The sequence below is a fragment of the Aquila chrysaetos genome, chromosome 11 (assembly GCF_900496995.4).
Source record: "Aquila chrysaetos chrysaetos chromosome 11, bAquChr1.4, whole genome shotgun sequence".
Taxonomy (NCBI): Eukaryota; Metazoa; Chordata; class Aves; order Accipitriformes; family Accipitridae; genus Aquila; species Aquila chrysaetos.
This window is the reverse complement of record NC_044014.1, coordinates 9,902,128-9,913,655: the sequence shown is the minus strand read 5'-3', so window position 1 is coordinate 9,913,655 and position 11,528 is coordinate 9,902,128. Positions and strand designations below refer to the sequence as shown.

The window sequence follows — 11,528 nt, the reverse complement described above, 5'->3', positions numbered from 1 at the left end:
TTTAATTTCTCACACTGAGTGCAGGCTTTTGAGTGCAGGTTCTAAACAGATTATCAACTTTTGTCGTACATGTTTTAAAACTTGTGCTTTCTATATTGAAATTTCAACAGATACATTTCTCTGTCAGCTTGCAAAATAATTCCTCATTAACTTGTTTGCTTTATTTAAACTTAGTGACTAAATCTGTGACTGCTGGATCCAGCATAGTATAAGAGTAGATTTTAGTTACTAGCCAGAAATTAAGAAACAATGCATTTTTTTGGTTTAGAGAACTACTTAGAAGAAATCTCACCATCACATGAAAGAGTAAACCATTATATTTCACAGTTGTTAAGCATCCTAAGGCTTCCTCTAAACTTTGAGCCATTTGTTAATTTTTATTTTTCTTGTGAATCTTTCTTCCTTCTGGAGTGGAGAATTCAACCAGCTTCTACTTATTGGAGTGTATTTCTCAAAATATGCCAACTGTGCTTTCTCCCTGCCAGTAGGGATCTGGCAGTTGCTTACAGTGTGGAGGACAGTCTTGTATTCCACTGAAAATAAAGAAGATTTGAGGCCCTGTTTTGAGTCCCCCTCCCCGGGGTCAGGGGATGTTGTGTTGTGGGTTTTTTCTTTGCCTGTAGGCAATATGACTTCCTAAAGTAGTCTACTGTCAGACACGATACTGGGCAGATGGAACAGCATCTCAGCATGGCCACCCCTGAAGCTCAAAACTTTCTTGAGCTTCATTTTCAGGAACAAAACCAAACACTTAAAACTGGAAAGGTCTACCAAAGTCAGAAGCCAGCCACTTGGACTCAAGTCTTTAAAAGGCTGACAGTATTTCTGTATGCTGCTGCCTACCACAAGCTGTAACAAACTTAGCAGCTATGAAAACTACAGGAAGATTTAATAATACACCAATGGAGGAAACGATGGCTTCTCCAATGTGCCATAATGTAGTTTTCACATGATCTATTCTACAACTTGTGTTAAATAATAAGCTTCTTTCAGGTACTTCAGTATAATATACTGTGGTAATTTCTGCCACCATTCTTTCTCTTAATCTTTTTGTTCTTAATCTTTTTGTTCTTTCCAGTACTCTCGGTGACAGCTGTTTTCCTCTTCTATGCCCCCTACCATGTTTCCCAGGAACCAAGGCTCCTCAGAGTGCCTCTTGCTCAGGTTATTGCCACTTAGTCTGTACTTCTTTGTGTAACTACTCTTCCCTGTTTACCTATGGCTTGCTGTTCTCAGTAATGATCAAATACATTAACCAACTGGCACATTTCTCTTACTTGCTTTTATTCTGCAAAGAGGCTCTCAGTGGTAATTAGTCTGTTGGATTATTTATAACAAGAAATGAGCGTTCAGGATGTGTAACTGTTTTTCCTGTAAAAATTATTTTAATTTCTCTTCCTTCCTTTACTTCTCTGTTCTCTCTAGAGGACACGACAAACAAAAGAATTTGCAAGTGGAGTAAATTAAGTCTTAAACAAACAGTAGATGTCGTAGTGTGTACGCTGTACAATCCTGGAGAATTCTACTGTCAGATTTCAAATAACAGTGGTAAGTTTATTCACCTTTTTTCTTGCTGATAGTTTCTTTGCTTCCTGATTTGTCATTTATTATAGTTTTAACGCATTAGTGTTTCAAGTGAGCTTATAGCACCAAGGCTTACCTCTGAGGTTTTTTGATCTAAGAATATAAGTGGAATGATGAAGAAATTGGATCCTGGTATGTAGTGACTCTGAGATTTGAAATCTGAAAATGTTGAAGCTAAGCAGTTGAATAAAACCTAATCTAAGAATGTAGAGAAAAGTGAAAAAAGCTACCATAACCTAGGCAAAGGATATCTAAACAAAAGATAGCAAATAAGAGACATGTTCCCTGTGCCCATACAATATTTACTGGAGCTCTCCTCGAGTAGTCTGTCCTGTTCTAATTTATAAAAACTTACAAAGATTCAAAAGAGATAAAATAACATGAAAATGAGAAAAAGCAGGTTTTGAGACTTGAGTTCCTCTTGGATAAGCTAAAAAAAAAAAAAAAAAAAAATCTTCTATTTGCATGTATAAAGACTTCTGATAGCCACTGGCTTTTTAACCTGCTAGAAAAAGATCATGATGAAATTCAGTGGTTGGAAGTGGAAACTAAACGTATTCAAACAAAAAATACAGGGCACATTTTAAAAAGTGAGGGAAGTTTATTCCTTGAATTATCTAGGGATAGTATAGATTCTTCATGGCTTTTATTGCCTTTAAAACATGACTAAATTCTTCCTTAAAAGTGATGTTATAGAGCAGGCTAAAGGACTTGATATAAAAAAAAAAATAAATAAGCAAGCAGGGTGAGATCCCGTAATGTGTCATATGCACTGGCTGAACTAGATAATTCCCGTGGTGTTATCTGGCTGTAAAATATACTTTAGACTTTGGAGTGAAGGGTGCTTGTTGGGTTAGCAGGAAGAATTGCCGGTCATTTTGCTATCTACACTGAACTAATTTGTCAGTAAATATTGGCTATCTTGCCTCTTCCTGCTAATAAGTCTGTCTAGTAAGATAAATAGTTAACTCAGTGTTAACAGTTCTTTTTTTTGTGAAATTCTAAAATTCACAGAAATCTCTCATCAAATCTTTTATAAGTAAGCTATACAGCAAACAGTATTGATAGAGTTCAAGTTAGCTTATTTTGTTCATCTTGTCTTTGGTTTTTTTTTCTTTCTAATTTTCAGAGTTACTAGCTCTAAACTTACTTAACAAATCATTGTCTGAATACTGTCAGAAAACTCCACCAAATGTTTTTAAGCCTGAGAATGGAGAACCTTGTTGTGCTTTTTTCTCTGGTAAGTAATAGACTAAAATTTTTTTTGTTTTTACAGAGTGAACATAAAGCCAAGAAAAAGAAAATTAGCAGATAGTTTGCATTGGAAGAGAATAGCAAAGAATTGGAATTATTTACTAAAAAATAAATGCTGGTAAATTTTTATTAAATGTGTGAAGTAATCTTTTTAAAAAAACCTTTTTAAAATTAGATGATGGTAACTGGTACCGTGCTTTGGTGCAAAACATTACTTCAGATGGAACTGTTAAAGTGTACTTTGTGGACTATGGAAATGTTGAGGAAGTACCACTGGATAAAATACGGCAGATCTCATCCTCATTCCTAAAACTTCCATTTCAAGGAATTAAATGCTGGCTCTCAGGTGAATCTTCTTATGGCTTCTTTCTCTTAAAAGAGCTATTGCATTTAGAGATTTGTTGCTTTGGGGGAAGGAGGTAATGACAGGGTATATTTCACAGAACTCTGTTTTTTGGGGGAGTGGGTTTTTTTGGGGGTGGGGGTGTTTATTATAAAAACATCTGTGTTCCTTCCAGCCTCTGGAAATTGTGGGAGCCATTGTTTTAGCCCTACTACACAGCAGACTGACATTTAACAGAAAGATGGTGCCTCTTTCCTGAGCTCCTGACAGTGTTGTGGAGTCATCTGTTTGGAGGTTACTTACTGATTTATCAGTCAAAAGGAACTTGTTGTTTAGTTCTGCTTCATCTGTAGTGCTTACTAGCTTTTGGTTGCTGCCTTGCTAGGAATAAACATGCTTTTGTGCAACTTAATTATTTCTCAAAATTTTTGCAGGTAAAGGAGCTCAGCTGTTTTTATGAAGCAAGTTGGCCTTTCAGTTCTCTGTAGGGAAGTTTCACTTGATTCCTATAGAATTTGGCACCGTACTGCTGTTTCTCAGTCTTCTACCAATTCTCTGCCTGTTCCTTTTCCACACCAAATCACTCAATTCTACAGAATTACTCTTTCTTTCTAATGTAGACTACTTGGTTTAAAAATAAAAACTGTGGAAACAGGTGTCTTCTGCTGGGTTTTTTTGTTTTTCTGCTCCTTTAATAAAAAGGCTGTATTAAACTGATTCATAAACAGTCTTAACAGTGTTATTTGTGCTAAGGCACAAGGATTTACTTGGTAGAATATCATAAAACGTAGAAAACAACTTGGGAGTGCTGAGGAAATGTGTTACTTCAGAAGAAAGGAGGAAGAGGGAGACCAGTTAACAGGATGAAGTACAATGTGTATCCCTAAGGCAGTAAAAGTAGCCCTGGTATTTCAAGTTGTGCTTTTAGAAAAAAAAAAAAAAAAAAAAGTTGGTTTTTTGGGGTTTTTTTTGGTTGGTTTTTTGTTTGTTTTTTTTTTTTTTAGGAAAGTATAATGTTGAAGGAAGTCACTTAATGGAGGTATTTTGAACAGTTCTCCTACTTCGTAGGTATAAAGCCTGGTAAGAGCAAATGGATTCCAGAAGCTACAGCAAGATTTCGTATGTACACTGCAGGAATAAAGCTTCAAGCCAGAGTAACTTCCCTTTCCAGAGATGGGGCTGGTGTAGAGCTTATTGACAATTCCACCGGTCATCCAAAAGTGATCAATGAGATACTGACTTCTGAAAAATTGGCTGTAAAGCAAGTTCTGCAAGATAAAAATAACTTTCCAAACAAGTCTGTTGACAAAAAAGGTAATTAAAAAAATGTTAACTTCTAGATTGAACAAGAATTTTCAGTATTCCAGCCTTTAACCATGATCTTGCTGTTTAGTTAATATCAGTAATAAACATGCATAGTTTTGATTATATTGTCAGTTTTTACAGTTAAACACAAGCTGCCCTGCAGGTGGCATTATAGACAAAAAGAGAAAGATAAAAATCGCTGGGTTTGTCTTAAATGAATGCTATTTGAATATTTGATAGTAGAAAATTACAAATTTGCTACAACTGAAACTTTTCACATGTTTACTTTCCAGTATCTTATTTTCCTGAGGTGTTTTTTACTTTAGCTACTTTTATATGCTAATAGTTTATGAACAGCAAATTAAGCAAGAATTATCTTGGTTTAGATTTCTCTTCTTGAAGTGAAGACATGCAGTTGTCTCTCAAATTCAAAAAGATATTCCATAACAGTTACTTATATGTATGTGCTTGGATGGAAGTGGTACACTGAATTTTCTATTTCTGTTAGAAATGTCACTTGGGCACTGGAAGTTGATTGAATTGGCTATAGATGAAACCGTATCTGTCTGTGTAACAGAAGTTGTAAGCCCAGACTTGTTCTATGCTGTACCAGTTCAAACTAAAGGTAAGAAAAAGCATTCACTGTTCCTAGCATCAGTGGGAAGTCACTCTTGCCAAGCTAGTTAATAAAATGAATGCCTATAGCTAACTGAACCATGTGGAAATGTAGGTTGGACAGTAGAAAAATATAAAAAAATGCCAAAGGTGGGAGCAGGGGAGCTTAAAAGTAAGTATGCTCTTCATTATACCCAAATGTGGCTAGTTATCAAACGGTTTTTTTTTCTGTAGATCGAGAGAAGCTACATAGGCAGTTGATTGAACTAGAAGGCTATTGTAAATCTTGTAAGAACCAGCCCTTCAAACCAAAACTGGGTGAAGCCTGTTGTGCAAGGTTTTCAGGTGAGGCATTCATTTGTTCTTGCATTTCCTTGATGAGTGTAATAGCCAACTTTCATTTTTTGCTTTAGAAAAAGTAAAACCACCAACTTTAAAGTGCTTATAGATCTCTTAATTCTGTTACAAAAAATAGCCTGGATGCATCTTTAGGGCAAAGAAACTGTCTGACAGTCTGGGAAAGAAAATAAGGAATAGGTTGTGCCCTGCAAAATATATGGAGCTTTAAGAGGAAAGCAAGCTAGTTACTGTTTAAACTGAAATTTGTTTCTGTTTGAGTTACAGGGGCATGAAATTCATGGCAGAGCAATAGTGCACTTGTATCTCTACAGAACCACTTCTGGTTTGTGGGTACCTGGGTGTTTTTTTGTTGTTGCTTTGTGTGAGCATGGAGAGGTGACACTGGCTATGACAACTGATCATTCAGTCTTGTTAGCCTAACAGGCTGTCCAGGCTTAGTGAACTGTTATTTCAAGTCAAAAGTATTCTTAACAGTGAGGGAACTTAATTTATTGTCTTAAACTTTCAGAAGAAGGGATACTCTGCTGATATATTAGCTCAGTATTTAAAAAAAAAAAAAAGTAGTGTTGACTCATAAATATTAAATGTTGACTGCATGTGGATAGTTACAGGAGATCTGGCTAAGTGCTGAAAATGAACTTGGGTGCTAGATCAGATAACAGCTCATGGAAAACAGGATAGATTAATTAAAAAAAAAAAACCTAGCAGACCACAAGAGTATACCTAAGTGTTTGACAGTTGTTTTTAACTTCCACTGATTTTTTTATTTTTAACTTTATTTTTTTATGGCTCTTCAGGATAATTGAGGAAAAAGGATTATTTTTTTTTCTTTTTAATTCTGGTTATGTTTTGTGAGGGAATATGCATTGGAAAACAAAGATAAGGAGCTAGAAACACAGTGTGCAGACATCTTTAAAATGGTATTGTAGTAAAAATCTTATCTGTATAATTCGAGCAAAATTCTGAAAGCAACACTTACATCTTTATGAATACAGCAATCAGAAACTATTCCCTTGTTCTGTGGGGTTGCTTCTTGTCAAGTGGCCTTTTGTATATACTAGAGTATTTAAAAATTCCTGGAAAACTATACAGGTTCTTGCTCTCGGGATAAGCTGTATCTATAAGATGGTACTTTACATGTGATTATTCTTGTCCCAATCTTTTCAGGTGATGGCCATTGGTACAGAGCTCTTGTTCTAAAAGCTTCTCAGTCTGTAGTGAAAGTACTATATGCAGACTATGGGAACACAGAAACTTTACCGCTTTCAGAGGTGCTGCCAATCACTGATTCCTACCTAAAGCTGCCTTTTCAGACAATTATATGTTCACTTGCAGGTAAAAAAAAAAAAAAAAAAAAAAAAAAAAAAAAAAAAAACCAAAAACCAAACCCCCAAAAACGCCAATTGGTTTTCTTGAATATTATAGATCTGTACCTATTCTGATGATAATGTTCATTCCTTAATACCGATAAACAACATGATGATCTGCTGAAATAGTATACTGGTTAACACTGTGAAAGCTGTTTTAGAAATAATTGTCTGTAGATCTAAGGTATTTATACTGGAAACTTTAGCATCATATTTTCAAAAACAATAACAGCATTACATGTAAGCTTCAAGTCATATCATAAAGGAATTCTTTGTAGAACAAACTTCATAGTAATTTTTTTTTTTTTCCCCCTGCAGGAATAGAGAAAGCTGAGTGGTCTCCATTGTTCCTTGACAAGTTGAAAGAAATGTTATTGAATAAATATGTCACAATTACAGTGAAAGGGATTAATGGAAATGTTACTTTAGTAACAGTGGAGAAACTTTGTGAAAATAGTAGTCTGAATGTAGCTGACAAACTGGTAATGGAAGGTTTGGTCAAATCCTGCAATGCTGAAAAATTACATGCTGAACATCAAGGTACATACATAGTTAATTTGAAGAACTGTGGGCATGTGGGATGCCTAAGTGACTTTTCCTTCTAAAAATCTTAGAGAATTCCACATGTCACCTCTTAAATTAGACAAGCAGTGTCCTTGTGTATTTTGCTCATTTACTTGCTTTGTTTTTTGTAGGCAATGGAGGTGAGACCAAATGCTGCTGCACAGAATTAAAAATGCAAGTAAGAATCAGTCTAAGCAATACTTGCTTTTTTACATTTCCAGAATTTAAAAGAAACCCTATGTGGGAAGCAAATGGGAGTAGGGAGGTAATAGCTAACCAAAACATTGAAGATAGCAAAGTGAATATCCCAACACTTTTTCTTAGTTGTTTTATACATGGTAATAATTAGAGCACCCTGAAACTGGGAGAGGATAGTGTATAGATCACACAGACTTCATTAGTCTGTTTTGACACACATACAGCTGGTTTTTGGGTTGTTTGTTTTTTTTTTTTTTTTTTTGGTAGAGCATGAAGCCTCAGGAGTGCTACTTTTGTGTAAAGGTACTTGCAGTGTTTTGCATAAACTGTGTTATGTGGACAAAGGGCAGTTGGATTTTTTTTTCAGTAATACGGCTATGTTTTGCTGTGGTTACAACTTGATAGAGCTGCACATGTAAGAAAATTGTTACATGTGTATTCTAGGTAGCAGAAATTAATATCTGCCACAGCTTCAGTCATGGGAGCTAGGGCTGAGAACCTGAGTTTGTACAGCGTTTGCCAATTGCAAGGTTTTTTTTTTCCTTCTTTTGAAAAAAAAAATAAAGTGTCTCTTACAGATATGGCATATTCCTGTAATCTTTGAAAGCTTTCTGGTTTTAAGCTTTCTCATTTTTTATTTTAACTTAGGCTAATTATGGAAAAATTAGAACTTTAGAAGTTACTATACTAATTTAGTATACTATAGTATTAGTATACTAATATTACTATACTAATCTAGTATACCAGAAAAGATGCATCAGCCTTTCTCAAAGTGAGGATCTTTGTCAGAGGAATGAGCAAAATTTTGAATTTTAAAGACAAACCCCTTTCAAGGGTGGTTCAAACTTCCCCCTCTCTCCCCAGCCAGAGGCAGCAAGGTCAAAAGCAAAAATATGCACTATGATATTTTAGAGGTAGGAAAAGAGCATTGCTGTGCAAGGTCATTTAGACCTTTACTGCTTCAGAGTAAGCATAGTTACCAGCAGTTTAGTGGCAGAAAGGCAGTAAAACTATGCTGTTCCTGAATGTAGTTGATTTCTCTGTCCCACTATAGGCTGTTGAACCTTGTTTTCCCTTCCCCCTCTATATTTCTGTGATCTCTTGGTTTGATCTAGCTAATGTTTTTTCTGACTTCAATTTGGTCACTTTCTGTTTTCTGTCATCCTTCCTTACTTGGGTGAGTTCGGCTTAAAGTCTCCTAATGGAGGAAGAGAAGACAGAAGATTTCAATATAACTGAAAACATCAGGAAATGGACATTGTGAATAACCAAATTTAAGATCCTGATCTCAGTCCTAGTTTGAGTATTTCATCAATTCAGGTCAAGGAAGTTTGTTTCTTCTTCAGGGAAAAAAAAGGGGGGGGGGGGGCAGGGGGCGGTCAGCTACAGTTCTGCTGGCTTTTTGCCCCTCCAGAAGACTTTACAGCAGAAAGGATCTGCATGTTCTTTGAACTAATATGGGACTTGGCTGAGTCTGTGGTTTTAGGATCTACCCTAATCTGAAATCAGCAATTTAAAAATAATTGTATATTTCTAATTCTTTATTCTTATTCCACAGCTTAAAAAGCATGAACAGATCCTACTCTTCCTTTTAAACAAGTATGGCAATGCAGATGGATTCACTGAAATGAAAAAACTGTTGGACCACTAAGTCTCTGACATGTACAGTTTCATTTGTATGTATACCAGGTTGCTGCCGTTCCTTTTTTGGAAGACCAAGTGTATTCATCAGCTTAAAAATGAGAGTCGCTTTGTAGAAATTCTGCTGTTTACGTAGCTGTATTTGTCTGCATGCTTGGATTGTAACTGTGAAATGAGTATGTAACTCGAAGAATTTCAAAGCTGCAAGCTAAATTTTCTGTTCTGTTATTGTGTTATACCACTGTGTGCTGCTAAGCTTTTTTGCTTTTATTTTGCTGTTGAACGCACATAACTTTATGGAATGGCCATTGCATTGCGGGTCTATTCTGCAAACTTACATTTGAAATTATTGTGATCGTAAAGCTTACTTCAACTTTGGTGCCATTAATTTTACTGGAAAAACTGTATCTTATCTTGATTAGTCTTCTTTCAACTTAATTTCTGGTCTGAAGTTAGACTGAAAATTGTTCTTCATAAACTTGGTTTCAGTATCATTAAAGGCTGAATCTTGGACTGCATATAGGTAGTTCTCTCTAAAATCAGTAAACACTTAAATGTGCACCGTTCTTTATATACACTTACACTGTGTAATACGCATCTGTGAATATTGTTTTGAAGTAAATTGTATTACAGCTGTTTTGTCTGTAGCTACATTGTCAGGATTTCTACCCCATCAAGTTTTTTCACATCATAATAGAAAAGTCCTGTTCTGAGATATGACAAAAGTACTGAATCAAATTATTAACGGATTTTCAGTATTTCTCTAAAATGTAGTTGATACTTAATTGTCGTTTCTGACTAATGCAGTGGCAGTGTTACTAAAGAGCCACATTACTGTTCACAGAGCACAGTGGGTATTTGGTTATTGAAACTCAGGGTCAGCTTTTTTTGTCCACTTGAAGTATCTATTTTAAGTTTGGGCTTTGTGCAAATTGGAAGGATCTTGAGAGTAAACTTGTTGTGAAAGAGAAATATTTTTGTTTGACTTAATGATTTATTACACTTAAATTGCCTCAGATTTTTTTCCTGCCTCTTAGTTTTTGTTGCATCATATTCTTGCAGTATGTAATAATTAGATGAACTCTTGCACTTGGGTCTCTAGGGTTCTTTTTGTGGCCCGGGTTCTCAGCCAAGATTGTGGCCATCTCAAGTCTCCTTTGACTTCCTAGGACAAGTGTGACTTTCACAAGCATTTGCCCACAGGCAAAGCAACTCGCTGATGCTTTAGTCCTCCCAAAGCTTTTGTTCACTTTCACATACCACCTCTCCTAGCAACTAGCCATTGCATTTCAGAAGATGACTTTGACTGGACTGCAGTAGTCAAAGGCAGTCACTTTGCCTGTGCTTTATAAGCCAGAGAAAGGAAAAGTGAATCTTTGCTAGTTCTGCTTGGGCAAAAACCCCTGGAAAGCAGTGTCTGGTGTTTCACTTAGAGATGTACGTATGGTGCAGCACAAAGGTATCTGGCAGTAATCCTTCCAGACAGTGGAAGGAAAGGGGAAGTAAGAGACTTCATATGGTTCAAAGACAGTCCACTCCTTAATTTCATATGAGATCTTTGGGAACATTGATGTAGGGACAAATCAAGCAAGAAATATGGAAACCTTTTGGACTTCTTGATGTAGCCTTGGGTTCCTCTTGCTTTGTTTTTCTCTGCTACTTTTGATCTGTAATAGAAATCTGTTCTTGAAGTGATAAAGTATCAGCTATGGATTATATTTATCTAAATGCTATTACAAAATCTAATTTCAAAGTAAATTTTCATGTGTGATTTATATCTGAACAAAGGTTATTATATGAAACACTTAAACTATAACATCCATGTCCTTGGTAAATAAAATTTCTTAGTTCTTCTCCGTCCTCTCTGGAGAAGAAAAACAAAAGTGAACTGGAACTCCAGAATAACATAGCGCTTCTGAAAGGGAAGTAATATAAATTTAATAAAAACTATATAGCACTGAAAAGCAACAGGTTTTCTTAAGCCTTAAAAGATCATTTTCATTTATGAATCACTGTTGGAGGAACTAGGCTATACTTTGTTCATTGAGTTCAACTGAAATTTTTTATTTATTTATTGTTCAGCACTTGGTGTTGTGTTCCATTCCTAACTACACACTGTGAGGTAGGCGCAAGGGAGTGTTTTGTCTGTACATATTACAAAATTACTGATCTGTGTTTAGTTTTGTGTGGGAAGAGATGTGTAAGATATTCTTCAACTACATGTGCTCAGTTTTGTGCAAGTACCAGTACTTGCATGTTAGATGCTGGTTAAACCTGTCAGGTTAAGGCAGTACAGT

The 11,528-nt window shown here is 35.7% G+C and overlaps 1 protein-coding gene across 1 annotated transcript in view; it reads left to right on the top strand.

Moving 5' to 3' along the window:
* TDRD1 (tudor domain containing 1) overlaps positions 1-10,249 on the top strand; it is a 28,916-nt gene extending 18,667 nt beyond the window's left edge. Inside the window, exons 15-24 of the mRNA XM_030031434.2 lie at positions 1,426-1,548; positions 2,714-2,824; positions 3,014-3,184; positions 4,250-4,495; positions 4,995-5,111; positions 5,336-5,446; positions 6,629-6,796; positions 7,147-7,368; positions 7,524-7,570; positions 9,149-10,249. Of these exons, the coding sequence (XP_029887294.1) occupies positions 1,426-1,548; positions 2,714-2,824; positions 3,014-3,184; positions 4,250-4,495; positions 4,995-5,111; positions 5,336-5,446; positions 6,629-6,796; positions 7,147-7,368; positions 7,524-7,570; positions 9,149-9,241 (1,409 nt within the window). The 3' untranslated portion in view covers positions 9,242-10,249. The remainder of the gene's footprint in view (positions 1-1,425; positions 1,549-2,713; positions 2,825-3,013; positions 3,185-4,249; positions 4,496-4,994; positions 5,112-5,335; positions 5,447-6,628; positions 6,797-7,146; positions 7,369-7,523; positions 7,571-9,148) is intronic.
* Positions 10,250-11,528: the final 1,279 nt, after the last annotated feature.